General features: G+C 45.8%; 1 protein-coding gene and 1 pseudogene across 2 annotated transcripts in view; one reads left to right on the top strand and one right to left on the bottom strand.

Annotated features, from left to right (window-relative positions):
• Hectd4 (HECT domain E3 ubiquitin protein ligase 4) overlaps positions 1–27,514 on the top strand; it is a 162,072-nt gene that overhangs the window by 73,703 nt on the left and 60,855 nt on the right. Inside the window, exons 14-34 of one of the 2 annotated variants that reach the window (XM_051161587.1) lie at positions 891–961; positions 2,696–2,801; positions 3,562–3,682; positions 4,173–4,295; positions 6,477–6,601; positions 8,696–8,849; positions 9,240–9,340; positions 10,616–10,814; positions 12,891–13,010; positions 13,968–14,072; positions 14,888–15,051; positions 15,590–15,823; positions 17,329–17,521; positions 17,702–17,806; positions 18,866–18,954; positions 19,270–19,445; positions 23,305–23,440; positions 23,557–23,698; positions 23,795–23,961; positions 25,539–25,685; positions 26,671–26,855. In XM_051161587.1, coding sequence (XP_051017544.1) covers positions 891–961; positions 2,696–2,801; positions 3,562–3,682; positions 4,173–4,295; positions 6,477–6,601; positions 8,696–8,849; positions 9,240–9,340; positions 10,616–10,814; positions 12,891–13,010; positions 13,968–14,072; positions 14,888–15,051; positions 15,590–15,823; positions 17,329–17,521; positions 17,702–17,806; positions 18,866–18,954; positions 19,270–19,445; positions 23,305–23,440; positions 23,557–23,698; positions 23,795–23,961; positions 25,539–25,685; positions 26,671–26,855 — 2,963 coding nt within the window. Of the gene's footprint in view, positions 1–890; positions 962–2,695; positions 2,802–3,561; positions 3,683–4,172; positions 4,302–6,476; positions 6,602–8,695; positions 8,850–9,239; positions 9,341–10,615; positions 10,815–12,890; positions 13,011–13,967; positions 14,073–14,887; positions 15,052–15,589; positions 15,824–17,328; positions 17,522–17,701; positions 17,807–18,865; positions 18,955–19,269; positions 19,446–23,304; positions 23,441–23,556; positions 23,699–23,794; positions 23,962–25,538; positions 25,686–26,670; positions 26,856–27,514 lie in introns of both variants that reach the window. The other variant, XM_051161586.1, reaches the window with a different exon arrangement.
• On the bottom strand, positions 21,142–21,613 carry LOC127202802 (enhancer of rudimentary homolog; annotated as a pseudogene).

Below are 27,514 nucleotides of genomic sequence, written 5' to 3'. Positions count from 1 at the left end.
TATTAATTATTTTTAATAAATTATTATATGGCCCTGGCTGGCCTGGAACTCACTTCGTAGACCAAGCTGGCCTCAAATGCATTCTGTACCTCAGATGGCCCCAGTATTGTTTCTTGATTTGTTATTTTATTTCAACCCATTTTCATAGAAGTAGAGCCATCGTATAACCAAATGTAGTTTAGAGGCCAATGGAGACTGGCAGGAATGAGCACAGAGAGCAGGGGTTTTGTTTTTGTTTTTGTTTTTCCTGTTTTCAGTTACTTCCTGTTGAACATTAAAGCAATAAGTCAATGTGGTATCAGGCAGAAATCCGTGGAGATGGGGTGGTATTGTTCTGTCTTTGTGATGGCTTTTTAAGTGCATGAGACACAGGACACATTCAGGCTGTGTGTGATGCTATTTTCCACCCTGTTCTTTCAGGCTTCTGAAAAAGCTGAGATGAGGCCTTCTCTTTGTCTTGTGATTTGTGGTTGTGTGCAGGGACAACATGTCAGTATAACTGCTTGTCAACACTGACTTTTCATAGCTTTCAAATTGTCTTTTACTAGTTCTTCATGGAGTCGGACACACATGATCATTTTGGTAATTCATCGGCAAATGGTGGAAAGATCTCCTTTATTAGAGGAAACAATTGGACCAAATCATGTCTGTGAATTTAGCTCCCAACTTCTCCTGGGGTTGGGAAGGTGATGGCCAGTGTTTTCCTGTGTGTAACCCAGGCTGGCCTTGAACTTGAGATGAGGTCCTCAGCTCCCAGTTTCCCAAGAGCTGGAGTTATAGGTGCATACCACTGTATCTGTCCAGACTGGCATCTTTAACAAAAATTTAAATAGCTAGAGTTTTTATTTTGTGGAATGTTTTTAAAACTTTTTGACTTTTCTGTCTTTCAGCTCTGGCTTAAATATCTTATACCCAGGTGAAACTGAAATCAATAACTTACTTAAGCTGGTCTTAACAGAAGGTGAGAATTCTCCTGGAAGTGTCCTTGAACAACTGTGCATGCATGTGTATATTACTAAGAATTGAACCTAGGGCTTTGAATGTACTAAGCATGTACTCAAACAATGGTTATATTCCAACGCCCTCTTTTTACTTGGGACTCAGTTATTTATATTCTGTATTCTGGTTGTTTTATCTACATGTCTTGGGCACCACATACTTGAAGTTCCCATGGAATGCCAGAAGAAGGTGTCAGATCCCCTGAAACTGGAGTAACAGGTGGTGTAGGTGCTGGGAACCACTGAGCCTTCTCTCCTGTTCCCTCCTTTTACTTTGTGAGAGAGAGTGTCACTAAGTTTCCCACCTGGACTTGAACTTTCAGTTCTCCTTAGCCACCGGGGTAGCCGAATATCCTGTTCTCTCTTGTTCTTAAGGAAACAGCTGGGCACTGACACAGTGGGTTCTCATTTTCTTCCTATTAGTCAGCATACTTGAAAAAGTGTATTTGGAGCTCAATAGTTAAGAACACTGGCTGTTTCTTCAGAAGATTTTGATTTGGTTCCCAGCAACCACGTGGTGGTTCACAAACATCTGTAACTCCAGCTCCAGGGGATTTGATGCCCTCCTCTGCCCTGTGCTGGCACCAGACATGCCAAATGATGCACATACATACATCTAGGCAACACACATGTGTAAAATAAATAAATCTTTAAAAAAAAGAAAAGAAAAACCAAAAAAACTGGTGCTGTCATTCATGCATAGAAAGTTTGCTTACCATGCAAGAATTCCTAGTTTCCTCCTATTACCCCCCAAACAACCAACAACGACAAAAGCGTGTGCATGGAGGCCATTCATGTTGAAAGCAGAAGTTGTGATTCAAGTATCCTTAAGCTTTATCCCTCTTCCTATGACCTAGCTCTAGAATCTGGAGTATAGATGCTTATAATGACTTCTTTTTTATTTTTGTTTTTTGGGCTTTTTTTTTTTTCTTCCCATAACAGTCCTGGTTATCTTGGACTCACTTTGTAGACTATGCTGTCCTGAAACTCATTGAGATCCACCTGCCTCTGCCTCCTGAGTACTGGATTTAAAGGCGTGTGCCGCCACACCTGGCTTTCTAATGACTTATTCTAGCATGCTGGCACATGCCTGTAATTCCAGCACTTAGGAGGTAGAAGCAGGACGATGAGGAATCCTGTGTCATCCTCAGCTATAGAGAGAGATCAGAGGCATCCTGGGATGTGTGAGACCCTGTCTCAAACAAAAGAGAACCAATCAAACAAAAACAATTTCTTAATGATTTCTAACTGAGGGTGTTTGTTTGCTTGCTTGCTTTTTTATATAACTGAACATCTTTTTAATTTAGACTGAACATAAGACATGGTAAAGACACTCAGTGTTTAAAAGCAGCACTTACCTAAAGAAGTAACAAAACCACACTGCTTTATAATATTCCAGGAGACAAAACTTAAGCTGATGTCCTGGCTGCAGCTGTGTCTTGGCTGCAGCTGTGCCTTGGTGTTGTTTGCTACTGTTTGTATGAGTCTGAACACTGTGATCCTGGGTTGTCTTCCATCTGCTTTTTGGAACCCTTTTAAACATAACATCACTTTTCTTTGGGTGGGAGGTGCAGTTTGTTAAGATTATTCCCAGCTGGCCTTAAACTTGTTCCCGATGCTGGCAGTACAGCCCAGTGCAGATGGGTTTTCTGAGTGCTGTTTCCAGGGCCATTCATAGAGTTTCTGTTCTGCATCAGGAGAGAGAAACAGCGGACTCTCCCAGCTTCGAGATGTGATCCTCACCAACCTTGCCGAGCAGCTTCAAAACAACCGATTCGGCAGTGATGAGGACGATCACTACAGGTGGGGCCGGCTACCTCTCTGCTGCTGTGACTAGACACTAGCACCACGAGCAACTCCTAGCAGAAAGGGTTTATCTGGGGTTTGCAGTTGCAGAAGGATTAGGGTGCTGCCTGGTTGGGCTGCAAACAGCAGGTGTGACGGCAGAGTAGGATGCAGAAAGCATGAGGTAGAAGTGGCACAGGCTTTGAATTCTCAAGGCCTGCTTCTAGATCCCACTTCCTCCTGCAGGCTGCACTCCCTAAGCAGCACCAAATGCCCGAGCCTAGGGGAACAGTCTCACTCAGACTACAGCACACACTCTGTGTTGGTTACTCTTGGCCCCCTTTCTAGTGATTATTTATATTTAAATGTGTTTGGTCATTAGTTTCCTGCTATACAGCTACTAAGGTGACCAGCATATTGAGCTAAATTCGAGGCCCGCTAGAAGGTAATAAACCTGCTGCAGTCCTGAGAGCTGAGATAACATATTTCATTGTGATCAACGTTATCAGTGAAGTGCTTCGGGCCAGGAAAAGTCCTTAGCAGAAGTGATGAGTGAGGGAGATCTGGTGAGCAGCTGGTTTGCTCTCTGTGAAAAAAGCTCCCTAGAGCTAGTAGGGCCCGCCTTTGGGTTTGTATTGTATTTACTTCTAAAATGCTTGAATTAGGTAGGGCACCATTTTGGTTTGTGATGTGTCCTCTCAGTTTAATGGCTTGCTGACAGAATGAACTAACTTTTTCATTGTCTCTTAGCAAGTGTTTATGTTTTCCTGTTTTAAAGACTCAATGATGAGCTCTTACACTACATCCTGAAGATTGTTGTGCGAGAATCCTGTATCCTAATCACCAAGTGCCAAACTGTCTCCAAGGATGATTTCCAGAAGCTCCTTTCAACGGTGCCTGTAAGTGAGGACTTTACTGGGGCAGCATTGTCTCTTCTCAGGAAAGTCTGTAGGTGACTGGAAATGTGCATATGGACAAGTCCTCGAAGGGAGAAAAGACAGACAAGACAGACAGACACTCCTTCCTGAGGCCCGCTCTCTAGTGTCAATGCCTGGTTGTTTGAATTTGGAATTCTCTTTTTGTAGTGAGAGTTTCTTCTGTTACTGTAGAGATGTGAGTGAGACCCAAGAGAGGGTGTTAAGGGGTGAGTGAGAGCTGAGCCAGTCTTCAGAGAGGCCATTGAGGGCCTCAAAGTGGAAGGCAGGAAGGTAGGAAGGCTAGTAAGTGTGTCAGCGCCTATGTGTCCACCTGGCTCCCCTGAGAAACTGTGCTCTGGTCTCTGTGCTTCCTCTTATTGTTTCTCTTGGGGGATATCTTTTAGACACATGAGGGGCACATGAGCCCTTCCGGTCACAGGGAGGTCACTTAATGTCCTTATTTGTGTTAAAGGCTGCATCCTCATGCCTGCGCTATCTGATGGCAGTTCAGAATCACCTTCTCAGTAACACTATTTTGATTAAGCCTGACGAGAATGATGACAGTGACAGCTCCTTGCAGGGAGAGACATTGAAGGTACAGGTAAACACCAAGCTTTATTTCAAAGACGCTTTCTCCCCAGTCGCTAAGTTTCTATGTGTTATGATGTCAGGGTTCACAGTGGTGCTTAATTTTTGTGAGAGATATGAGGCCACTCATTTCTTTGTCATTGCCCAGTGGTTACACCATGTGTGTGACACTTTCATGTTATCATTTGCTCCTGTTGGTCTCTGTGCCTTTGTTTCTTTTTGTTCTGCAGGAATTGTAAAGTTTGACACTCAAAAATGATCTCATTGTATCTAGTCAATCTGAGAGCGTTATATTGTAACCACTTCCAACATTTGGATGGTTTTATAGTCTTTTTACTTAAGTAACTTAGGATGATAAATTTTGCTCTTTGTATAAATAATTTCTAATCATATTGTTCATTTAATTTCTGTCACTATTTTAAATTAGCATCTGTGCAAACTCATTTGTTTGCATATGATAATATGGTACTGCACAGATGTTTCTATAGCAGTGGCTGTTGTAATTCTGACAGATAGTCAGGGTCCTTATTTGCATTGTTGTTGAAAATTTCCTCTTTATGAGCTGGATCTGGGGGCATACACCAATAATCCCAGGATTTGAGAGGCTGCCAGAAGGATTTTGAAAAATAAAAGGTTAGCCTGTGCTACAGAGAATGTTCTAGGCCAGCCTGAGCCACAGTGTGATCTACCTCAAAACAAAAGGAGAGCTGGTGAGATGGCTCAGCCAGTAAAGTGCTTGTGGCTGAGCCTGGGGAAATGAGTTCTGTTCCTAGGCCCCACGTGGAATGAGAGAAGCAGCTCTTGAAGGCTCTCCCCTAAGCTCCACATTCAAGCTGGGCTCTTCCCAAGCACCCATATGGCAACTTATAACTAGCTGTAACCCCAGCTCCAGTGGCTCTGATGCCCGCTTCTGGACTCCTTAGGTACCCGCACGTAAACTCACGTAGTCTCACATTTATACACATACACTTAAAAAATAAATTGTAGTTGTGCATGATGCTGCACACCTTTAGTCCTAGCTTCCACGAGGCAAAGGCAGATGGATTCTCTTTGAGTTTGAACATCCTTATTGAAAACAAAACAGAAAGACCATTTTTTTTTTTTCAATTAAACTATCCAAAGCCTGGTGTGGTCCTGGATGTCTGTAATCTCAGCACTCAGGAGGTAGAGACAGGAGCACTGAAGCCAGAGTTCACCATCTGGTCCACAGAGAGCTCAGAGCTGCTGCAGGCCACACAGACTTGTATCAAACAAACAAACAAACAAAAAAAGAAAACGCATCACTTTTGTGGAAATATAGAGAAATTGGTACAAACTCTATGACTTGACCACCCTGAAATTTCCACTCAGGAAGTCCTAGAACGATGGTGTTTAACTGCCAGTCCTGCTGCTTTAAGTTGTCTGGTCTTAGTTTCCTAGGACAGATCTCTGTGAGTTCTAGGCCAGCCTGATCTACAGAGAGAGTTCCAGGACAGCCACAGCTTTAAAAGGAAGGGAGGGACGGAGCGGGTAAGGAAGGAAAGAAGGGGGGAAAAGACTCTTGGCAAAGGCAGAATGGGCTAGGTGGTCTAGCATTTCTAAGAAAAACAAGATCCAGAGATGCTGTGCAGAGAGATAGTTCACTAGTATTCTTACCAGAAAATAGCTGTGAACTGAACTGTTCTGTGCTGTTGCCTTGTGTTTCTTAACAGTTTGCATTCGCAGACAGTCTGTGCCATTCTTTTGTGTTCAGTAGCCCATAGCTGCTGCTGCTTTCTGACTTGCTGCATTTCACATGTGCTGGGATAAGACACTAGGACAGGCCACCTTGTCCTGTTTCAGCATGCTGTGGTTTGTCTCCTTTTGCTCACTGCCTATACGTGTGCTTTTTACTGTTGTGTTTTTTCCTTTAGCTGTGCTCATACCACCCAAGGCAGTCCTCCACCTGGACAGTGTCTGGGCCTCCAGGAGTGCTCTTGTGCGGGATGGGTCAGGAGCTAGGCCTTGCTGTGAAATTCTGCACATTTCTAGCTGCACTCCAGACTCTGGCCTCCCAAATCAGATTCCTCCCTCCTATCCAAGAGGAGCTCGCTTCATGAGGCTTCCTCTGGTCATTTCATCTGGATGAATGCATCCTGTCATGTTGTCATTGAGAATGTGCTATACTCATCACAAGGCAGGCGACTAATCTACGGTCTCTTCTGCCTAGGAGTTAAAGGCCAGCATCTTGGCTCTTGCCACACAGATCCTGACTGGATGTGATGAAGTACTGGAAATGCTGCAGCAGGTTACCACTGCCCTGATAAACAGTGATGTGCCTGACCGAGAACAGAGGTGAGTGAGTGTGGGGAGTGCCGGCTGAGACTCAGCACATGAGGCATCCAGGTGACTGTCTAGTGTACAGGCATGCTTGCAAGACAGGGCTGAGATGGTGTTGCAAAGCCAAGGTCAGTGCTACACTTTAGTGTACTTTTAGGTGAGGCCATGACGCTCAAATTATCCATGCTTCCTTTCGTTCTGTTTGTTCGCTCTCTCTCTCCCGCCTCCCCTCCCTCCCTCCCTCCCTTCTATTTCACTCACTCATTCATTCATTCATTCATTCATTCATTCATTTCTTTTTGAGGCAGAGTCTTTCTACATAGACTTAGCTGTCCTGGAACTCATTTTATAGACCAGGCTTGAACTCACAGAGATCCACCTGCCTCTGCTTCCTAAGTGCTGGGATTAAAGATGTAGGAAATTTCCTTTCCTTCTCTCCACCCAGTCCCTCCTTCCCACCTACCCTCCCTTCCTCCTGTCCTGCACTTCTTTTTTTCTCAGAGAAGGGGAGACTTCATGTGGACACCAACCCACCTTGAGAGATCAAGTAGGACTGGGCCTATCTTCTATTGAGAAGAGGCAAGGCTGTCCAATTAGGAACATGCGATTCAAAAGCAGGCAACGGAGTCATAGGCAGCCCCTGCTCCTGCTGTTAGAGGTCCCACATGAAGAGCAAACTATACATCTGTTATGTATGTGGGGGCGGGGAGGGGCTAGAACCATCCCATGGGTCCTCTCTGTTTGGTGCTTCAGTCTTTGTGAGCCCCTATGGGTCTAGGTTAGTTGATCTTACAGGCTTTCTTGTGCAGATTTGCTGTTTAAGCATTTGCCTCAGGGCTATGCCTAGTTCCTTTGAGGAGGAATTGACTTAGTGGAACAGATAACCATCTGCTGCCCAGAAGGTGACGGCTGACACAGGACCTCAGGATTTACTCACGTTTTAGTCTCCAGATGCAGGAGAGAGTGAGCTCCTTTCACAGTAGCCGCCTTCTCAGATCTTTGCCCAAAATCCCTGCAATGCTTGGTTTTCAAGATGTTACAAGCTGTATTTTTATGATTTGGACACTGAGATATATTGACCCGATGTGAGCGTGCTGCAGTCTTTGCTTCAGTGTGACTGCCCTGCGTCTTGGCTGTTGCCGTTTGCAGCTGGGAACTGGGCTGAGAACACTGTAACCCGGGAGGCAGCACACCAGGCTCATGAAGGCCTTTGATCTCCACTGCCAGCGCAAGGGATAGGTGGAGTGTAATGGGGATGCTGAAATAGAGTGCCCATTTTTCCTTCTTTTTTCTTTTTTTTTTTTTTTAAAGATTTATTTATGCCATCTCTCCAGCCTCTCCATTTTTTTCCTTCTAACACCAACATCCAAGTAACATTGGCGAACTCATATGGCTTACTTCTTTCTCAGAGAGGCCAGCAAGCTTTAATCCTCTAGCAGAGAAACACAATGTTAAGAGAGTGGTTTTACAGACAAATCAAAACTCTGCTATTTAGTAGTCAGATTCTTACTGAAAAAAGTAGGGTGCATGAAAATAGTTCCTGAGGCTAGAGGAGGGGAGTTATTGCCAAACAGGTGTAGAGTTTGGGTTTTGCAGGATAAATAGAGTCAGAGGAGTAGGCAGTGATAATGACTGTACATTATTCTAGCCCTGAAATGTATGCTTCAAAGTGGTTAGGATAGGAAGTTATACATTAGGTATATTTTGCCGCTGTAAAAGTTATTAAAACGAATCTGTCTGTGTCTGTGCCACGCCTGAGTCTCAGCTGCCACTCCAGGAGCATCCACTGTGTAGCCCTTTGCCCCTCCTTTCAGAGTCTCAGCACAGCATGGAGCCAGCAGCCGGGAGGCCAGAGACCTGGAAGGAACTAAGTACTCAGAGAAGCCAGAGCATTTCAGGACTCATTTATCAAGTGTTGGGAGGGGCCTGGAGATGAGTGGCCTGAACCGAAAAGCCTTCCTCCCCTCTCCCTCAGTGCTGGGGTTCAGAAGTGGGTGGAATTGACTAGTTTAAAGAGATAATGTCTGAGGGAATTGGCCAGGCACAGGACGGGATGATTGCTCTTCATACATGAACTTGCTTAGAATGTGTACTTTCCTGAACTTGTAGGCTAAAAGGTTTGGAGCAAGTTACCAAGGCTACTATGCTTGGTCACCTTCTACCGGTGTTGCTGACCTCCCTGATGCACCCCAATCTGCAGACCCTGACCATGGCGGATGCCCTGATGCCTCAGCTTGTGCAGCTGGTGCTCTACACCAGCCAGGTGGGCCCCCTGCTGACCTGCTCCCTGCACAGCTCACTGTTCCCACAAGGTGCTATAAACATAGCCAGTCCTTTACAGGAACCAAGAAGACCTTCAAGTCCTGTGTTAAAAGAGATTTTACTTGTTTGTGTGACTTAATGGCTGGCTGTGGTCTAGCAAGTGCTAATGGCTAACCAGCTGTAAAAGTGCTAGCATGCCCTATGCCGCATTGACAGCCTGCTTTACAGCCAGTGTCCTGAGTCCTCGCCAGCTGAGAGCAAAGCCCAGGAGGGGGAAGGGAGGTGGCCTCACTAGTGAGGCACTTCTGAGAGGCGAGCAGCAAGGATGTGAGGGTAGCAAGACCATGTCAGGAGCCACCTGGTTAAGACTCATAGATGGTTTGTGTTTCAGACGGCCTTGCTGCTCAAAACCCAGTGTCCAGTTTTTGCCGAGGTGGGCTGTTCCCCGTGTGGCACCTCAGACCAGAAGTGCAGGCTGTTCCCTGAAGAAAGGTAATACGCGCATGGAGCTCCCTTGTTTTCTTCTGGTGAAAGCCTTGTGCTCCTTACGACAGTGACTTTTAGCTAGGATTAGCTAAATAAAAAAGAAAATGCTTCAAGGCCAGAATTTTACAGCTAGCTACAGGATTATCTTAAATTTACAGGAACAAGTTAGACTGCATCCCCCTCTGTGAAGGGAAACGTTCAAAATTGACTTGAAACTTTTTTTTTCCAAAATAGGGTTTCTCTCTGTAGCCTTGGCTATCCTGGACTCGCTTTGTAGACCAGGCTGGCCTCAGAATTTACAGCGATCTGCCTGCCTCTGCCTCCGAGTGCTGGGGTTAAAGGTGTGCGCCACCACGCCCTGGCTGACACTCTTCTAACAGGAGGCCTGCAAGAAGCAGTGGATTTAGTAGATTTTGTTCTTTTGTGTCTGGCTTTGGTGGTGTCTGTTGTAGTTATGAATTTGTTGTTGTTGTTTTGTTTTTAGACAAGGTCTCACTATGTAGTCTTGGATGGCCTGAAACTCACTATGCAGATAGATCTATTTTAAACTCACAGAGCTCTGCCTGCCTTTGCCTCCTGAGTGCTGGGTTTGAAGGTGTGCACCGCCATACCCGGCTTACTTGGTTTTAAGGATGTGGGGGTTCAAGTATCTCTTCCACTCCAGCCTCTCATGGAGATGGGACTACAGGGCAAAAGCTTCCCTGTGTACAAACTCATGGTGTACCTCGGGCTGTCCTTGAACTCCTGACCCTCCAGCATGTGCCTCCCCAGTGCTGGACCTATCTTTTTACCTAACAGTGCATGGCTGGCATCAGGGCAGCTCTGCAGCAAAGATGATGCAAAGGAAGTGGCTTCATGCAGCCTCGGGCTCTGGAACTGGAAATGGAGAAGGGGGTTTCTTGGTGTCGCCTCTCCTGAGTGAAAGTGCACTTGGAAGAAATAGAGACTCTGGACACTGAGACTGGGGGAAGGGGAAAGCAGCCCAGCCTGAAGCCCCACCCTAGCAACTCTGCAGGGCGTTAGTGAGGCCTGGCTGGGAAGCTCATCCCCTGAAGGAGCAGTAAATGCCTGTGGGAGAAGTAGTGTAGTGCCTATCAGCGGGAGAACAGAGGTGTGAAGACAGAGCACTTCCAGATGCCTTCTGTGCCTACTCAGTGCTCACAGAGCAGGGTTGTCATACTGTGTGCTGTGGGAAACTTAAGAACAGTTTCTTAACTTGTGTTCTGCATTTCAAGTTTGCTTTTGTTGTTTGTTTTCCACTTTCTTTTTCTCTGGTTTTAGAATGCTAGAAGAAAAGGAAGAGCCAGGCTTTCTCACTGGCTTAAAGATCCCTGCCCCGTGGGCTGCTGGGAAGACTGTGGAAACAGTACACCCTGTCAGAGATAACTATAAGTTTAAAGAGACTGTTCATATCCCAGGAGCTCGCTGCTTGTATCTACGATTTGATAGTCGATGCTCGTCCCAATACGACTATGACAAAGTAAGCAGGAATCAGTTGTCACTGCCACCTCTGCTTAGCTGCTTCTTATTTTTCTTTGCACTGGCCATCATTTCTGACTAATGTCTTCCCTAGGTCCCTCTCAGGAGATTCCCCTCAGGTAGTACTTTGGAGGGTAGTGGCTGAGGGCTGTGCGTCTGGCAGACGTGCTGTAGGCATGTAGACATGTCGTCTCTCTAAGCACCATGAGCAGATGTCTCCCTGTGACTCTGCTGCTTTCTGCCTTCCCTCTTGAGAGTCCCCAGATGTGTGATGACAGGTCAGTTGCAAAGGTCGCACTGCCCAGGTCTTGGGGCTTCTCATGTATCCTATGGAAGAAGGTGGCTGTTGGAAGGCTTCAGATATGCCTGAGTCTGGCTTGCTTTCTCTTCTTTGCCGTTGTCTCAGGCACCTATGTAGATTTTGAGGAAGAGGAGTTTCCAACTAGTGGCTTACTGGCCATTCAGAAAAGGCAGGGTTTTCTTCTCTTGCTGTTGGATTGTAATCCACCACCACGTTGGATTCATGAGGAAAGGCTAAGGAAAGAAAACACAAGCTAGCACTGTACATGTTGTCCTCAGTTGCTGGCCACCTCCTTGTCATCTCTGCCCCTTGTGAGCAGAGTGAGGGCAAATGATCTTAATTCCATTAAGGGAGCCTTGACATGGTAAGACACATGCAGATGTCAGATCCCTTTCCTATTAGATTTTAGGAGCATCAAGAGTCTCAGGTGTACGGAGGAGTTGAAAACATGTCCTCAAAACTCATTTTGGCCTGTAGCTAAGATGCTCCATGGAGCCTGGCTCTGGCTTTCCTTGCCTCCTCGGTGTGCAAGCAGACATTATTCCTTTAGTTGATATCTGTTTGTTTTTCCTTTAAAAAATAATAATTTGCATCTTCTGGTGTGTACCAAGTTATGCCTGCACTATACATTAGAATTACGATGCGCAAGGAGGTTTCCCACAGAGGCAAAAGTATATTCACTTTCCCAATGGTCCCTGGATGCTGTCAGCAAGAGGTCTAAAAGGAAAGAGCTCACAAGCTGACAAGCATCCAGGCTTAAAGCTGCAGCTTTCACACCCTAACTTAGCTGCCAGGTGTGTCAGCATCCTGTACCCTTGGGCTTGCTGCTCACAGAAGCCAGAGCTCCGCTTCTTCTAGACACACTTGCATGCCAAGTGAGCTGTCACTCTCTTCTGTTAGGAAAGCAGCCAGCGAGGGCCAGGTGCTCAGTAGGTAAGGCTCTTGAAGCACAAGCCTAACGACCTCACACAAATCCCCAGAAACTCACATACAGGAAGGAGAGACCTAACTTCACAACGCTGTCCTCTGACCGTCCCACATGGGCTGTCCTACACGTGCCCCATGCACACATACCATGCACGCAAAACTTTAATAATAGCCAAATCTTCCATTTAGATATAAATGGGTGATAGGAGAATAGGATTAACAGAAGAAAATTGTCCCTACCAGCAGCAGCCATGTTCCTGGCCCATACTTGTGTCATTTCTTCTTATACCATTAAGCAACATTTTAAGAATGTGTGGCTTGTTTTCACTTTGTTGCATTTTTAATCCTTATTTATTCATTGATTTTTTTTTTTTTTTTGATGCTCTTAGGTATTAGAATCTGCCTATATTAGCTTATTTCATTAATTTTGGAGATGACTGAAGAGGCCAAACTGCATCTGTTGTTAATGAGTTTAGATAACTAGAATGAGAAGTAGCTACTTGAGAAATGCACTCACACAATCCAAGTGTAATTATTTAACCCTTCATGTTCCTGTGCCAATATAGATTGGAAAATATGAGAAATATGCCTGTTAATAATTTTAATCATTATTTTTCCTTGATTATCTTGTAAATACTAACAGCTGATTGCCTCCAAACTTATGTCAGTTAGACCTTACATATGAGGATCTATTAGTTATGTTATAACGAATGACACCAGTGTCTGGTTATAAATGTATTTGTTTGTTGTTGTTTTTTTTTTTTACAAATATTTTTTGCAGCCTCTTTATTTGTAGATGTTGTTTTTGTTTTTCTTTTACAGTCTAACGGTCTATTTTCTGTTTTGAAGTTGGTGATATACGCGGGGCCTAACACAAACAGTAGGAAGGTTGCTGAGTACGGAGGCAACACTCTGGGATATGGCAGCCGTAGTGTCTTAGGAACTGGTTGGCCGAAGGACTTGGTGAAGGTATGGTATCAAGTCACAACCTCTTTCTAGAAAAGAAAGGTGCCCATAAGTTCTTTATAGGGCTGAGGACTAACTGTCACCCCAGAACACATTTGCTATGAGGATTTGTCTTAGTTAGGGGGGTCACATGGCTAGGCATATCACCTTCCCACTGCTTTCAGAATTACCCTCTTTTTGCTTGGAGGACATCAGACCCCTGTCCATGCCAGAGCTTGAATCCATCCACAGGGTTCTTCATGGCCAGTGGTTGTCACAGATATTTCTTCTCTCGGGGCTGGGGTTGCTAGTTCTCCCAGGGTTCTGCTCTGGACATTGAGCACCAAACACTGCAGTTTAAAAGTTTTTAGTTAATGTTTTCAAGTGAATTTGGTCTTTGAAGAAAAATAACAATCAGTCTTCAAACCTGTATCACTCAGATCTTGCTTTATAATCTGGGCCAGAGCACAAACAGGGATCAGAAGCCATGACCCAAATGCACTCAGTATGTTCCCTGAGCCTGTCTCTCGCACACACAATGTCCCCGCTTTAATTAGCCAGTGACAGCAGTCTGCCTGAGCTATCTGGCTAAGCTGAATCCAGATTTGTTCTTTGCTTCCTTGATGACACAAGGGAGGTTGGGAAGAGATGGGAGGGACAGGACAGAGTGCAGATGGATCTCTGTGAGTAATAGGCCAACCGGGGCTGCACAGAGTGACCCCCATCACAAAAGCAAAACAGCAAAACAAAAGGGAAAGAAATTTGGTTGTAAACTCCTATAATCCATGACTTAGAAGCTAAGACAGGAGGATCATGAATTCATAGTGAGACTTTATCTAAAAAGAAAAAGGGAAAAAAAAAGAAAAAGAAGAAGAAAGAAGGAAAGAAAAAATCAGTTTCTGAAATACATTGCAATACATTGCTCTTTTGGAAATTGTTTGTCTTTTTTTTTAAAGTTCATTTTCCCCCTTAAATCTTAAGGTTGAAGGCGATACAGTCACCTTCTCCTTTGAAATGAGAAGTGGCCGTGAACACAACACTCCTGACAAAGCTATGTGGGGCTTTGCTTGCACAGTTCGCGCTCAGGTACTGACCCTAACTCTGCTGTGGGCAGAGTGAACTTTCTCCTGTGTGCCTTGGTGATATAGATCATATTTGCCTTGGAAACCGGGCAAATATGAGCTACTCTTCCATCTGTCTCTCCATCAGCAAGTAGGAACTTAGCAGGAGTGAGTGGTCACTTCATGGAATGAAGAGCTGCGACCTAAAATCAGCTCAGCAGCACAGGAGCCACTGTGGCTAGGACTCTCTGAGGCCTAGGGGGTGACCTGGCTCCAGCATGTTCCCTCAGGGCAGAGGCAGCAAAGATACTCAGTTGACATAAGCACTTGGATTCTGAGTTAGGAGTTGGACTTCCTCTTGGCTTGTACTGTAGACTTGAGCTTTGCTTGAGCTTGACCCAGCACTGAGCCTCTAGGGTAGAACTGCAGGCTAGTATGTGCTCCTTGTCAGGCAGGGGTCTCTGTTTATCAAACAAAATGGTTGCTACCTAGGAACCAGGTAACTTAAGTGCAGCTGTTGATGGAATAAAGGTCTGCACTTGACTAGGCATAGCTGAGAGCAAGCCACCTAGCTTCCTGCACATGTTCTGTGGTTTTTCTGATATGAAGTCTGACAAGATGTTCACCGCCTAAAACTGCATTGAGACCTCATTCAGTGTCATTCCAGTGCAAAAAGCCTCTATTCCTGAGTTGGGTACTGTACCAAATTCCCATAGCTGCTCCACTCAGTGCTGCTCTGAAAACCCAGTGGGGATGGTCCAGTGTGGTGCAGCACAGCTTGCAGTGCTCTGCCAGTGTCCGCTGACCTGTGCGTGTGGTTTGCCCCTGTCTGCATTATAGGAGTCCTCGGAGGATGTCTCAGGAGGCTTGCCCTTCCTGGTAGACCTGGCCTTAGGTCTGTCTGTATTAGCTTGTTCCATGTTAAGAATCCTGTACAACGGACCAGAAATTACCAAAGAAGAGGAAGCCTGTCAGGAGCTGTTGAGGTCCAAACTTTTACAAAGGTAACAAACAGAAGGTCTGCATGGACTAGCTCTGCCCACATGCAGAAATGGACTTCGTGTGGAAAACTACTCAGTGCATTTCCCAGCTAACTGTGCCACTACCCAACCCTCTCGTTGATGTCTAAGTACCTTAGAAATGGGATAAAAATAACACCTCCTGCCTTTCTCAGCCTTACCTTGCTAATTTTTCGTTAACATCTTGGAACTCCAGTTCAAACACTGTACAGTTGAAGGATCCCCAAAGGGAGGGTAGATGATGAGCAAATCAGACATAATGGGGTGGGAGGTAGTAACCATGTGATGCTTTCAGCTTTTACTCTAAAGCCCCAGGGATTCCTAATAACATGTGGGAAAGGAGATAGATTCCCGAGATTATTTCACACAGTGCTCAGTTTAGCTTCAGGAGGTTTGTTGAATACAAACCCAACAAAGCATGTGAGCTTTCAGGGTCTGATGTAGCTGCAACCATTTAAGTAGCTTTGAGGGAGTGAAGAACCTCCTTTTTTTTCTTTCTCTCTCTCTCTCTCTCTCCCCTCAGGTGCCAATGGCAGGTGGAGGCCAATGGTGTTATCTCCCCTGCCCTTACTCCAAGTCCATCTCCACTGCCACTGACCATAGAAGAAGACAGAGAATTCACCTACCCCTCGGATGTCCTTGTGCCTCCTGTTGGGAACTACTTTGACCTGCCTCGGATCAGGCTGCCTCCAGGAATCATGATAAAGCTCAGGGAAATTTCTGGGCGTGCACGACCTCAGTTTAGACCAAGTATAAAGTATGTTCAGACAGCGGGGAGGCCATGTTTTATTATATGTCTAGCAAGTGAACCTTGAACTTGAGTTTACCTGAGGTTGGGGTGTAGCTCAGTGGGAGAGTGTTTTCTTTGTATAAGCCTCTGGATTTGAGCCCCACAGCCATAAAAAAATCAGTTCAACTATATGAAAATCCTGTGTTTACTTAATGGATAGGAGCCAAGTATTTAGATGGGCCACCAGGTAAGATTGGAGCCAGTAGTTCTCATTGTTGGCCTCCACTCACAGCCAGCCAGCCCCTGGGAATGTTGGTATGCAGCCCTGCTTCACACTTGTTGGAACAGTTTGGGGTGAGGCTGTTAGCGGTGTCCTAGCACGTTTCCCATGGGATGCTGATGCATAGTAAAACCTGGCAAGTTCTAGACTTTTCTCTGACAATTTGACCTTCCACTTGACCTCTGGCATCTGTCTGGGAATATCGTTCCTTGTGATTCCAGGGTAGTGACAAGCACAGTGTGCTTGTGTTCTTACCTAAAGTCTTCTAGCAGGGACAAAGTTACCCATTTCAGAGAAAATTCTAAAGAGTAGATGAAATTTTAAATGAAACAAATACAGAAAACACTTTTTGTCTTATTACTTTTTTTGTGGGACGGGTTCATATGCACACCATGGCACATGTGGGCAGATGAGAGGACAACTTGTAGGAGCTGGTTTTCTCCTTCCATGATGTGTCCCGTGATCAAACCTGGCTTCTTAGACTTGGCAACAAAGCCCAGTCCCCACTGAGCCCTCCAGGCTCTGTAAATGGCACTCTGTTTTACCCAGCCCCCACAGGCTCTACACCCCACATCTGTTTTACCCAGCCCCCACAGGCTCTACACCCCACATCTCCTTCACCCGGCCCCCACAGGCTCTACACCCCACATCTGAGCACTGCATGAAGTCAGTATCAGAAGCAGAATGGTGCTGAAGCTGGTTTTTATTTTGAGTATGTGGGAGTGCACAGAGGCCTGGGAAGGGACATGCAGCACCCTGCTCTACCACTCTTCAGCTTCATGCTCTTGAAATGGGTTCTTACTGAATGAAGCTCACCAGGTGAAGTGCCTGTACCCTCCTGTCTCCGTGCTCAGCACCAAGGCCTTAGTCATGTGTAGTCACCTTGCTTTTATGTGGCTGCCATGGAGTGGCAGTGAGTCCTCCTGCCCCCAGCTTCCGGCACATCTGGTCAAGAGTTTTAGACCTGTTCCAGCTATGAGACAACTCTAGCTCAAATTATACAAATCTTACTTAGGGAGCATTCTTTAATTTTGATTTTCAGCTTCATTAGGCAGTGTTAGTTTAAACGGCTAGTATACTAAATTAGTTGCTAGCACATACTGTCTGCAGTGCCACCATGTCTTCCTCAGTGTTAACACAAGGGTTGCAGTGGACCAGCGTTTGAGTCAAAGCGTACACTCTCCAGCCTGCTGCATATGGTGTTGCCAAGTTAAGCTCACAACACACCTGACTGGTTTCCATTGTCTCACAGAGAGGTAATTCAGCCTGATGTCATGGAGGAAATGGTGGTATCCTGCGTTATTAAGCACTTGAACCTGGTTGATGCACTGCAGTCCCTGATCAATTTCCAGTATCAGGAAGAACATGCTGAGGAATATGACTTACTGTGTAAGATTATGGGAGAGACCTTTAAGAAGCTCAATGCCATGGAGAGGCAGCTGCAGGTGAGTGAGAAAGGAGGCATGTGTCCACCCTTGGAAGGAAGCATGTGTCCACCCTTGGAAGCGGCTTCTTTCCTGGCAAGTACAGAAGTGCTCAATAGCTGTCAGCCCAGACTCCAGGTTTACAGATTGCCCTTGGTCTGTTGTGCATCTGTGTACATGTTGTGTTTTCAACCCTCCTAGAGTGTGGCTGAACTGGAGCAGAAGTGGCAGAGCGAGGCCGAGGATGCCATGCAGGGGAAGCTGGAGAACAGTGTGCCTTTCTTTTATGATTACCATTTCAATGAGGTGAGCACAGTGTGAGAGTCAGCACTGGGGTTTGCCACTTAAAGAGTAGAGGGACCATGTGTGCTTGTGAACGCGCGCGCGCGCGCGCGCACACACACACGCACGCACGCACGCATGCAGAAAAGGTAGTGTTGTTTCCTGAAACCTTGTACACTGTGTGACGTGCCCATTCTCTAAAGGGTTAGGTGGAAGGAGCTGGACTGACATGTTAGTATACAAGGACCTGATTTTTAACTGGTTGATGGCTTTGTACAAAAGCTAAACGGGACTGGAGAGATGGCTCAGCAGTTAAGAGCTCTTCCAAAGGTCCTGAGTTCAATTCCCGGCAACCACATGCTGGCTCATAACCATCTATAATGTGATATGATGCCCTCTTCTGGCCTCCAGATATACATGCAGATAGAGCACTGTATACATAATAATAAATAAATCTTTTTTTTTTTTTAAAGCTAAAGAAATTACCATTTTATGCTGGTGAGATTGTTGGTGGGTTCGGGTGCTTGCCACCAAGTCTAGGGACCTGAGTTCCAGCTCTGGGAACCATGTAGTAGAAGGAATAGTCCTCCAGCCACACAGGCACTGTGGCACATGTGTACACACTCCTACACTGAGACAGAAAAGAGGGAAAAGAAATTGCCACTGTCATCAAATTTTGCTTTCAAATCTTAAAAACCAAAGCAAAAATTTTAAATTACAGTTTGAGTTAGAAATCCCCAGAAAAGAGACCATGTGATTTTTAATGTTTATACCATCACATAAAAGTATAAATTCCAGCACTCAGGAAGTCAAGGCAGGAAGATGGAGACGCAGTGTCTGAAGGCTTAGCTTGAGGCTGCAGTGCCATGGTAAAGAGAGCTCTCGCTCAGCATGTCCAAGGCACTGGGTTAATTCTGGCAGTGCAAAAGCGAAAACAAAACCAGGATCACTCCTCACAGTAGCAGAGTGCACAGACCAAAGGTGGTGGTTGGTCCCCAGCATCTGTCTCTGCTAACAAATGTACAGTGAACTTGGTTCTTGCAGGTCATGCATACCATCTTTTCTTGATTTTTCCTTCTTTAGAACAAAATGAAAGAACTAGAACTTTTGTGTTCAATGAAGGAAGTCTCCTTTGATGGAAATGATCTTGAAAACATGGTCCTCTCACTGAGGTTAGTGACGTTACTCACTCTCAAGGCTGACTCCTCATCTCAGTGCTCAGGTCACTGAGGTCCAGTCCCTGCTAGGCTTTTCAGTGTTGTGCATTCACTAGATACTCAGAGTGTAGCTTACTGGTAAGTCAGCAGCTTTGGTTTGAACTCTCAGAAGGTAGCACAGGCATTTGAAACAAAACCAGAGAACCCTTGGATGGAGGGGGGCAGGTGAGCAGGCTTCACTAGGAGATCGCTTACCTCCTGTCCTTGCCCCTGAGGGCTGTGCAGGGTGAGCTGGAGAACCACTAAACCCACCCCAGCCTCTCTCTCTAGGGAGAAGTTCCTCCAAGAAGTGAATTCTCTTACTCAGAAGCCCTCCCACCCTCTGGCCAAGACCAAGACACTGGTGAAGAGTCTGATGAACCGAGCGGAGCTGCTGCTGCACGTCACCATTGCAGCCCAGTCAGGCCTCACCAGGAGCATCTCAGGGACACCGGCAGAAACGCCTGGTACTGCTCCTGGCTCCGGCCTGACTCTGTTCATAAAATACACACCAACTGTTTTTTAAAGAATCCACTCCTGGGATCTAGAACAACAGAGAAGGAAATATAAACACTTCCCTTCTTGCCCCTTACTTTCTTTAGTCTCTAAGAATTTAATCCCTATGGAGTCATCCCGAATGTGTCCCCTTTAGATTTGAGGGCTCCTCCTGGGGTGCCTAAGGAGTCCAGTGGCGCGTGCTTGTATAATCAGTGACCCCTGTTTTAAGTTCATGGTTTTTGTAGTTATAGAAGCAGTAGTATTTCAGAGAACAGAAGCATTTGCGTCACCAACATTGTGAGTCTTAGAATGTGCCAATCTCTTTTTCTTTACTCAAGACTGGGTTTGCATTATGTAGGATCTTATGGCAAGACTTGGCATGAATTGATCATTACTATAAATCCCCAGGTCACATTTTTTTAAAGTTTTTTTTTTTTTAAGTTTTATAAACAATTAATTCATGTGTATGAATGCTTCACCTGAATGTATGTCTGATGCCCACAGAGGCAAGAAGTAGGCATTGGATCCCCTTGAACTGGAGTTACAAATGGTTGTAAGTCACCATATGGGTGCTGGGAACCAAGCCCAGGTCTTCTAAGAACAGCAGGTGCTCTTAACCTCCAAGCCATCCCTCCAGGCCTCTCTTCCAGGTCCCATTTTAATTCTTAGTCTAAAAATGTGTCCCCCAGGGAAATCAGTGAGTTACCAGCATAGCCAACTATATGCATCGCTGGCCACAACTGTCTTTGTTTCATTAAAACAGCCTATTTTTAATGGAAACCTTAGTCACTCCATTGAAGTTGCTAGCACCTTCGAGGGGACCCACAGTCTCAGGGATAACAGGCTGGTGGTAGCACCTGAGAGACATCCTTACCATAGGTTTAAGCTGTGGTCTTAAGATATATGGTGACTTTTCTCTATAATTGTAACTTAACTTCATTTCAGTGTTTTGTTTTTGTTTTTTTCCACTTCCTTTTCATGTGTGTGTATGGAGCGTGAGAGGGTGTGTAATGCGTGCTTGTGCCTGAGCAGGCCTAAGGTTGGGAACTATCTGTAATGCTTTTCCACCGCACTCCATGAGGCAGGCTCTCTGGATGAAGCCCAGAGCTCACCCATGTGACTAGTATTTCTCCCTAGCCAGCTTACTTTGGCTTGGGGTTCTCTGTTCCTCCACCTGAGGCTGAGAGGATTGCGAGATCTTTAATGTGTGAGCCATCTCCCCAACCACTCATTTTTTGTATTGTTTCGTTTTGTTTTTTGAGACAGATTTTCTCTGTGCAGCTTTGGCTGTCTTGGAATCCACTCTGTAGACCAGGCTGGCCTCGAACTCATAAAGGTCCACCTGCCTCTGCCTCCCAAGTGCTGGGATTAAACATGTGTGCCACCAACACCTGGATTTTTTTTTTTTTTTTACAGAACATTTCTTTATTTTTCATTAAGACTTTCCCAGAGGACAAAACTAACCTTGTCACCACCCCACCCCCAGAAGGGTTAGTGCACACACTGCTATAAAGCAGGTATGAATAGTTTCAAGGACCTGAACCAACCTTAAATGGCAAAAACACTTCCTATTTGAATTATCATAAAAATGTTTAAGTAAAAAAAAAAAAAAAAAGAAAAGAAAAGAAAAAAGAAAAAGAAAAGGAGCAAAGGGGACATGGGTTTCAGAATAAAAATATCATTCGCGTTTCATGTCACACATTCGATCTTGGCTCTAGTGTAACAAAATGGAAACAAGATCACTATCATACAAAATGTTCACTACAGCACACTGTATGCACCTGTTCCAAGCCCTACCCAGCCCCTAATGCCTCCAATTCAATTACTTCCCGGCCTGTTGGGCCTGTCGACAGAGGAGCACGTAGATCTTCTCTTTGATCCAGTCTTTGTTATAAGGCTGGCACGTCTGTGTATCAGCTCGGTAAACAAGACAGCTGAGATCTGCCAGATCATCAATAAAATCAAGCAACTGACTGATGTCATATGTGATGGAGGGGCTGTTGGGATTCGCTCTCTTCAGATGTTCTTCATACATTTTACAAACACCTTCCATGCCCTCATCCACAGACTCGTAGTCAGCGTAAGTCCTGCCTTCTGGCCTCTTGGTAGGCTATACCAGCAAAATAGTGTGAGACATCGCGCCAAACGCTTTGCTGCAGCCGCCGCTAACACCGCCACCGCCGCCCCTGGATTTTTTTTTTTTTTTTAATGAAACAAGTATGGGACTAGAGAGATGGCTCAGTTGTTAAGAGTGCTTCCTGCTCTTACAGAAGACCCCAGTTGAGTTCCCAGCACCCATGTTGGGAGCCTCACAACACCTATAACTGTGGCTTCCGGAGACTGGATCCCCTCCTTTGGCCTCCATGAAAACTGGCACACATATGTGGGCACACTCACACACTTAAGAATGAAATAAATCTTTTGTTTGTTTGTTGTTTTTTGAGACAGGGTTTCTCTGTGTGTCCTTGACTGTCTCTGTAGACCAGACTGGCCTCGAATTCACAGAGACCCTCTTGTGTTTGCCTCTCAAGTGCTGGGATTAAAGGCATGTGTCACCACCGCCTAGCTGAAATAAATGTTTTTAAAAATTAAAATAAGGGCCAGTGATTATGCTGCGAAGACAAGAGCCTTTCTGACTGGGGCCCCATCCCAATAGCCACTAGGCTTCCTCTACCCACAGGCCACCCAGCGCATGTCCCAGTTACCCGCTGCACTGATCATGAAGCCACTGGCCACTGCCATGTGTGTTGCACACGTGCCACCATGCCCTTCCTGATGAACACCCTGAAGGAAGTCACCCAAGCTGTTTCTCAGTCCCTGGGCTGGTGGTTGGTTTTGATTTGTGTTGACTGTTGATACTTATTTACTGTATAAATATAATTTATCATTTGAAAAAAAATTAAAGTAATACAACCATTGTCTTGATGTGGTTAGTGGAATGTCTAGCAGGAAAGCCAACCATAGTTTAGCTCAAATGTAGTATTTACTCTACCAACTATCTGAAAGTAGAGACATCATCAGATAGCCCAAAGTCAGCTTAATATTCATAGGAGTACACAGGGTCAAAGGCAGTTTCTGAAATAAATGACTCTGTGTTTATTTTAATTAAGAAATTTGGAAGGTGAGGCAAAAACAATTCCAAGTTCCAGATTATACAGCTACAAAACAAAACCCAGTCTGGGCAACAAAGAGACCCTGTGAAGATACAGGGACATAGCACAGTGGCTTAGTACCTGCCTACTAATTAATACACAGTCTGCCATTACCAGAGAAAGAGAGAGATAAGAGAGACACAGAGAGAGAGAGAATGCTTCCATTTTGCCTTCTCGCCCTTTTTCTCTCTCAGGCCTTCCTTCCGCATGCTAGGCCAATGCCAGGGACCTGAGCTCCAGCCCCAGCACTCCTACTCCCTAGAGGGCTTACAGTGAATGGTGGACACTGTTAGTTATTAAATGAATGTTTGTCCTCTCTTTGGAAAACCAATTTAATAAAAAAGACTTAATTTCAAACTGGCCAGGTGTGGTGGCGGCCTTTAATCCCAGCACTCGGGAGGCAGAGGCAGGCAGATCGCTGTGAGTTCAAGGCCAGGTCTACAAAGTGAATCTAGGACAGCCAGGGCTACACAGAGAAACCCTCTCTCGAAAAACCAAAACAGAAAAAATTCAAACTGAAATGAAGTTTATCCACAAATTTAAGTTTTTAAAGTTACTTTCACTCCCTTCGAGTGAAGATGCTCTTAGCACGGTCCTTCCTTTGTGCTTAGCTGTCTCCCTGCCTCCACACAGATCAGACAGCAGAAGTATTAAGCACTTTTCCTTTTTCTTGCAGCATGCAAATCAGCCTCAGAGACAAAGGTGGCGTCGCATGCTGTCCGGCAGCCTGTTTTCCTTCGAAGCATGTCTGCTCCTTCTGACCTGGAAATGATTGGTAATGAAGACTTGGAATTTACTCGAGCAAATCAGAGGTAAAAAGTCTTTGGCCAGGGTGGGGATCCCAATGTGGAGTTGCACTCGGTTTTCACAATGGCCTCCCTAAGTGTGGTTCTTGTTTGCTCATCTATTACAGTTTTGTTTTCTGTAGGCGTCGTCATGTGACCAGCCACCGCAGCAGCTCCTTTACGCTCCTGCAGTCACTGGCCATTGAAGACAGCAGGGACAAGCCCACTTACAGCGTCCTGCTGGGGCAGCTGTTTGCTTTCATTGGCACCAACCCTGACCAAGCGGTAGGTCACAATGTGGGGGACCTCTGATGAACGGCCCCTGGCAGCTGGAGCATGCACAACCCTGGGAGTCAGCATACTCTCTTCTGTGCATTTCAGGTGTCCAGCAGCAGCTTCCTTCTGGCTGCACAGACAAGGTGGCGGCGGGGAAACACTCGAAAGCAGGCCCTGGTGCACATGCGGGAGCTGCTGACTGCTGCTGTGCGAGTCGGTGGAGTGACTCACTTGGTGGGGCCTGTGACGATGGTCCTCCAGGGGGGACCCAGGTCAGTGGAGTGACTCACCTGGCGGGGCCGGTGACAGTGGTCCTCCAGGGGGGACCCAGGTCAGTGGAGTGACTCACCTGGTGGGGGCCAGTGACGATGGTCCTCCAGCGGGGACCCAGGTCAGTGGAGTGACTCACCTGGCGGGGCCGGTGACAGTGGTCCTCCAGGGGGGACCCAGGTCAGTGGAGTGACTCACCTGGTGGAGGCCAGTGACGATGGTCCTCCAGCGGGGACCCAGGTCAGTTCAGTGGTGTCTGTTAGTTCACACTGCTCCATCCACCATGAGCAAAAGCACACAGTGGCATTTGCTAATGTCTTTCCTCAGCTTTTTTTTTTTTTTTTTTTTTTGAGACAGGATTTCTCTGTGTAGTCCTGGCTGTCCTGAAACTCACTCAGTAGACCAGGCTGTCCTCGAACTCAGAAACCCACCTGCCTCTGACTTTAGAGTGCTAGGATTAAAGGTGTGTGCTGCAACTGTTCAGCTGTCCTCAAATATTTTTATAGTGGTGTATGATTTTGAAAATCACTACAGGATACATAACAGTGTGAAGAAGCCCTCTTTCACACCTTCAGTCCTAAATTGCCCCCTGTCCTTTTTGGGTTTGTTGAACTAACTGTGTACGTATAAACAACTCCTTGATTCTCTTTGTCCGTGTGAATGTGTGCATGTGCGATGTTCTCACATAGGTGAGTTGTGATGTTTGCCCCTAGAGTTATGATTGTTCTCTGTACATCTTAGCTAACACTGTTTCTCTAGCCGTCCTTAGGGACCTGTGTCCCAGAGCTCCACTGTTCGTTTGTTTTTACGCTTAGCTCTTGTTTAATCATGGACACACAGGATCACCCACTGTCGCCTTCGGTTTTGCATTGACTCCAGTGATTCAGTCAGCTCCTTTTACACACTTTAGTGACAATTTTTATTTGATTAGTTCTAAAGCCAGCGTTAGAGATCCTAACTCAGTAGAAGGCTTTGGCATGTGTCTGGGATGGTTTCTGTGCCAGAGCCCATAGTTAATATTAATTAAAATAGAATCTGCCCCATATTGTGTCTCTACATTGGGAAAGGATTGTTTCTTATCACCTGGGCTCCCATCCTCTGCTGGTAATTGGAGCATGAGCTGGACAGGGACACTTAGCTAATCCGTCTAGGCCTCCATTCTTGCATTAGTGTAAGTACATGGCCGGTCCTCAGTGCTGCGCAGGATATGACAGAAGTGTCTCAGATCATTGGTTTCTTATCAGCTACATTTGGGGAATGAGTGACTGTTCCCTGCTCTGACAACTGCTGTGTGTCTTAGCCTCACCAAAGGGTCTGAAGAACCCTGCAGTAGAGAGCCCCATCTAGTGCTCCCTAAGGCACTATTGCCTGAGGTTTCTAAAGTGTGGGCCATCTTGGTTGAGGGACCCCTGGGAATCCTTCCCAGCACTGTCCTGTGGCTCTGTGGCCCTTGACACTGAGCTTGACGGGCTCCAAGATACTTTTAGCTCTGGATTCTTGCCACTGGGCTTCCTGCCAGAGCAAATGTGCTTCCCTTGTTGATGTCTTCTGGAGATCTGAGCTTGATTTTGTCTCGTAGAATTGAAGAGCTCACCTGTGGCGGGATGGTGGAACAGGTCCAGGAAGCCTTCGGTGAGACCATGACCTCTGTGGTGTCTCTGTGTGCTCGTTACCCTATTGCTTGTGCAAACAGCATTGGACTCCTGTGTACCATACCTTACACCAGGTGAGTACGGCGTGCCCTTTACCATGTGTAGCTTATACCCAAAGTGGTCAGATAAGTAGAAGGCAGCTTGTTTTGTTCATCTTGTTCTTTTACTTTATAAAATTGGATTTGGGGAGCTACAAAGATGTCTCAAAAGTTAAAAGCACATATTGCTATTGCTGAGGATATAACTTCAGTTTCTAGCTCCAAGGGATCCAATACCTTATTCTTGCATGTGCAGGCACCTGCACATACACTAGACACAAATATACATAAACATTACACTAGACACAAATGCGTACACATAAATAAAAATAAAATAGTCAAATTGGATTTTTTGGTTTTGGTTATCTAATACCTCCTAATGATTCTGTCCTACTGACAGCTCCTTAGGTAAGTTGCTTGTGACCAAATGTTGCCACTAGGATTGTATTATACCATGCAGATTTGGAGGTTCAAAAAAATACATATCTGATAAGACTCTTTCATCTTGGCACAATTCTTTTATTTCTTGGGTCACTTAACTAGTAGCTTGGAGCTGTTCAGTATTCATGGACTCCTTCTTAATACGATAACTACTGGGAGGGGATTGCTCAGTTGTTAAGAGCGCTGGCTGCTCTTCCTAAGGGCCCAAGCTCAGTTCCAGGCACCCACATGGTGCCTCACAGCGTCTGTAACTCCAGTCCCATGGCCTCCAAAGGCACCAGACATACAGAATGCACAGAGAAGCATGGAGACAAAACACAGGGTGATTTTTTTGATAAGAGATTACCATGTTGTCTGTTCCTGAGATGACCCCTCGGTTCCTGGCTGGGTGTTCTGTGTGAACAGCCCTGATTCTGAATGGCCTTCTTCACAGACATCACCATAGCAGGAAAAGCGTTCGGGGCCATTGTGCATGGCAGCACCCTTAACCAAAAGAGCTGATATGTTGCAGCCCTCTCTGATACCCTGGCCTTCCCAAAGGCTGGTCGGTGTGCTGCATCCCTTCTCTGCCCTTCATCAGGAGTGAAGAGAAGTGCCTGGTCCGCAGTGGCCTTGTGCAGCTCATGGACCGGCTCTGCAGTCTGAGCAGTCAGACCGAGTCCAGCTCCAGTGAGAAGCAGACCAAGAAGCAGAAGGTGGCCACCATGGCCTGGGCTGCCTTCCAGGTGTTGGCCAACCGCTGTGTGGAGTGGGAGAAAGAGGAAGGTGAGCAGCCGGACTCTTCTACTTCCTGTGGGTGACAAAGGAAATGGCCATCCGTATCCAACTACTAGTCCCATGGCCTTCACAGGCTGACAAGGTCATAAGACTCTACGTGGGCATGGTTCTGTGAAAACTCACAGCTACCCTACGGTACCTGACAACACCAGCCCTGAAAGGAAGGTGCCCCCAAATTGAGAAAGTTTCTATATAAATATTCCTGTGACACCAACAGTCTCCATGTAAATATCTCTGTGAAATGATTGTGTCATTGTATTTTAAAGAGGATATTTTCAAATTCTACTTTTAGTCCAATTTTAAAAGTTAATTAAAAAGCCGAAGACTTGGCTCAGTGGTTAAGAGCACTTGTTGCTCTTGCAAAGGACCTGGGTTCGAGTCCCAGCACCCACATGTTGACTTACTACTATATATAACTCTAGTCCAAGAGAACCTGGCAGCCTCTTCTTCCCTCCCATACACACATGCAGGGGAAACGCTCATATATTTAATTTTCAAATCGCTTGCGTATTTTTTATGTATTTTGGTTGGTTGTTTTGTGGGGGTTGTTTTGTTTTTTGTTTTTGCTTTTCAAGACACGGTCTCTCTGTGTAGCCTTGGCTGTCCTGTACCCACTTTGTAGACCAGGCTGGCCTCGAACTCACAGC

Source organism: Acomys russatus, chromosome 19 (genome assembly GCF_903995435.1).
Source record: "Acomys russatus chromosome 19, mAcoRus1.1, whole genome shotgun sequence".
Classification (NCBI taxonomy): domain Eukaryota; kingdom Metazoa; phylum Chordata; class Mammalia; order Rodentia; family Muridae; genus Acomys; species Acomys russatus.
This window is presented reverse-complemented; position numbering and strand designations above follow the sequence as displayed.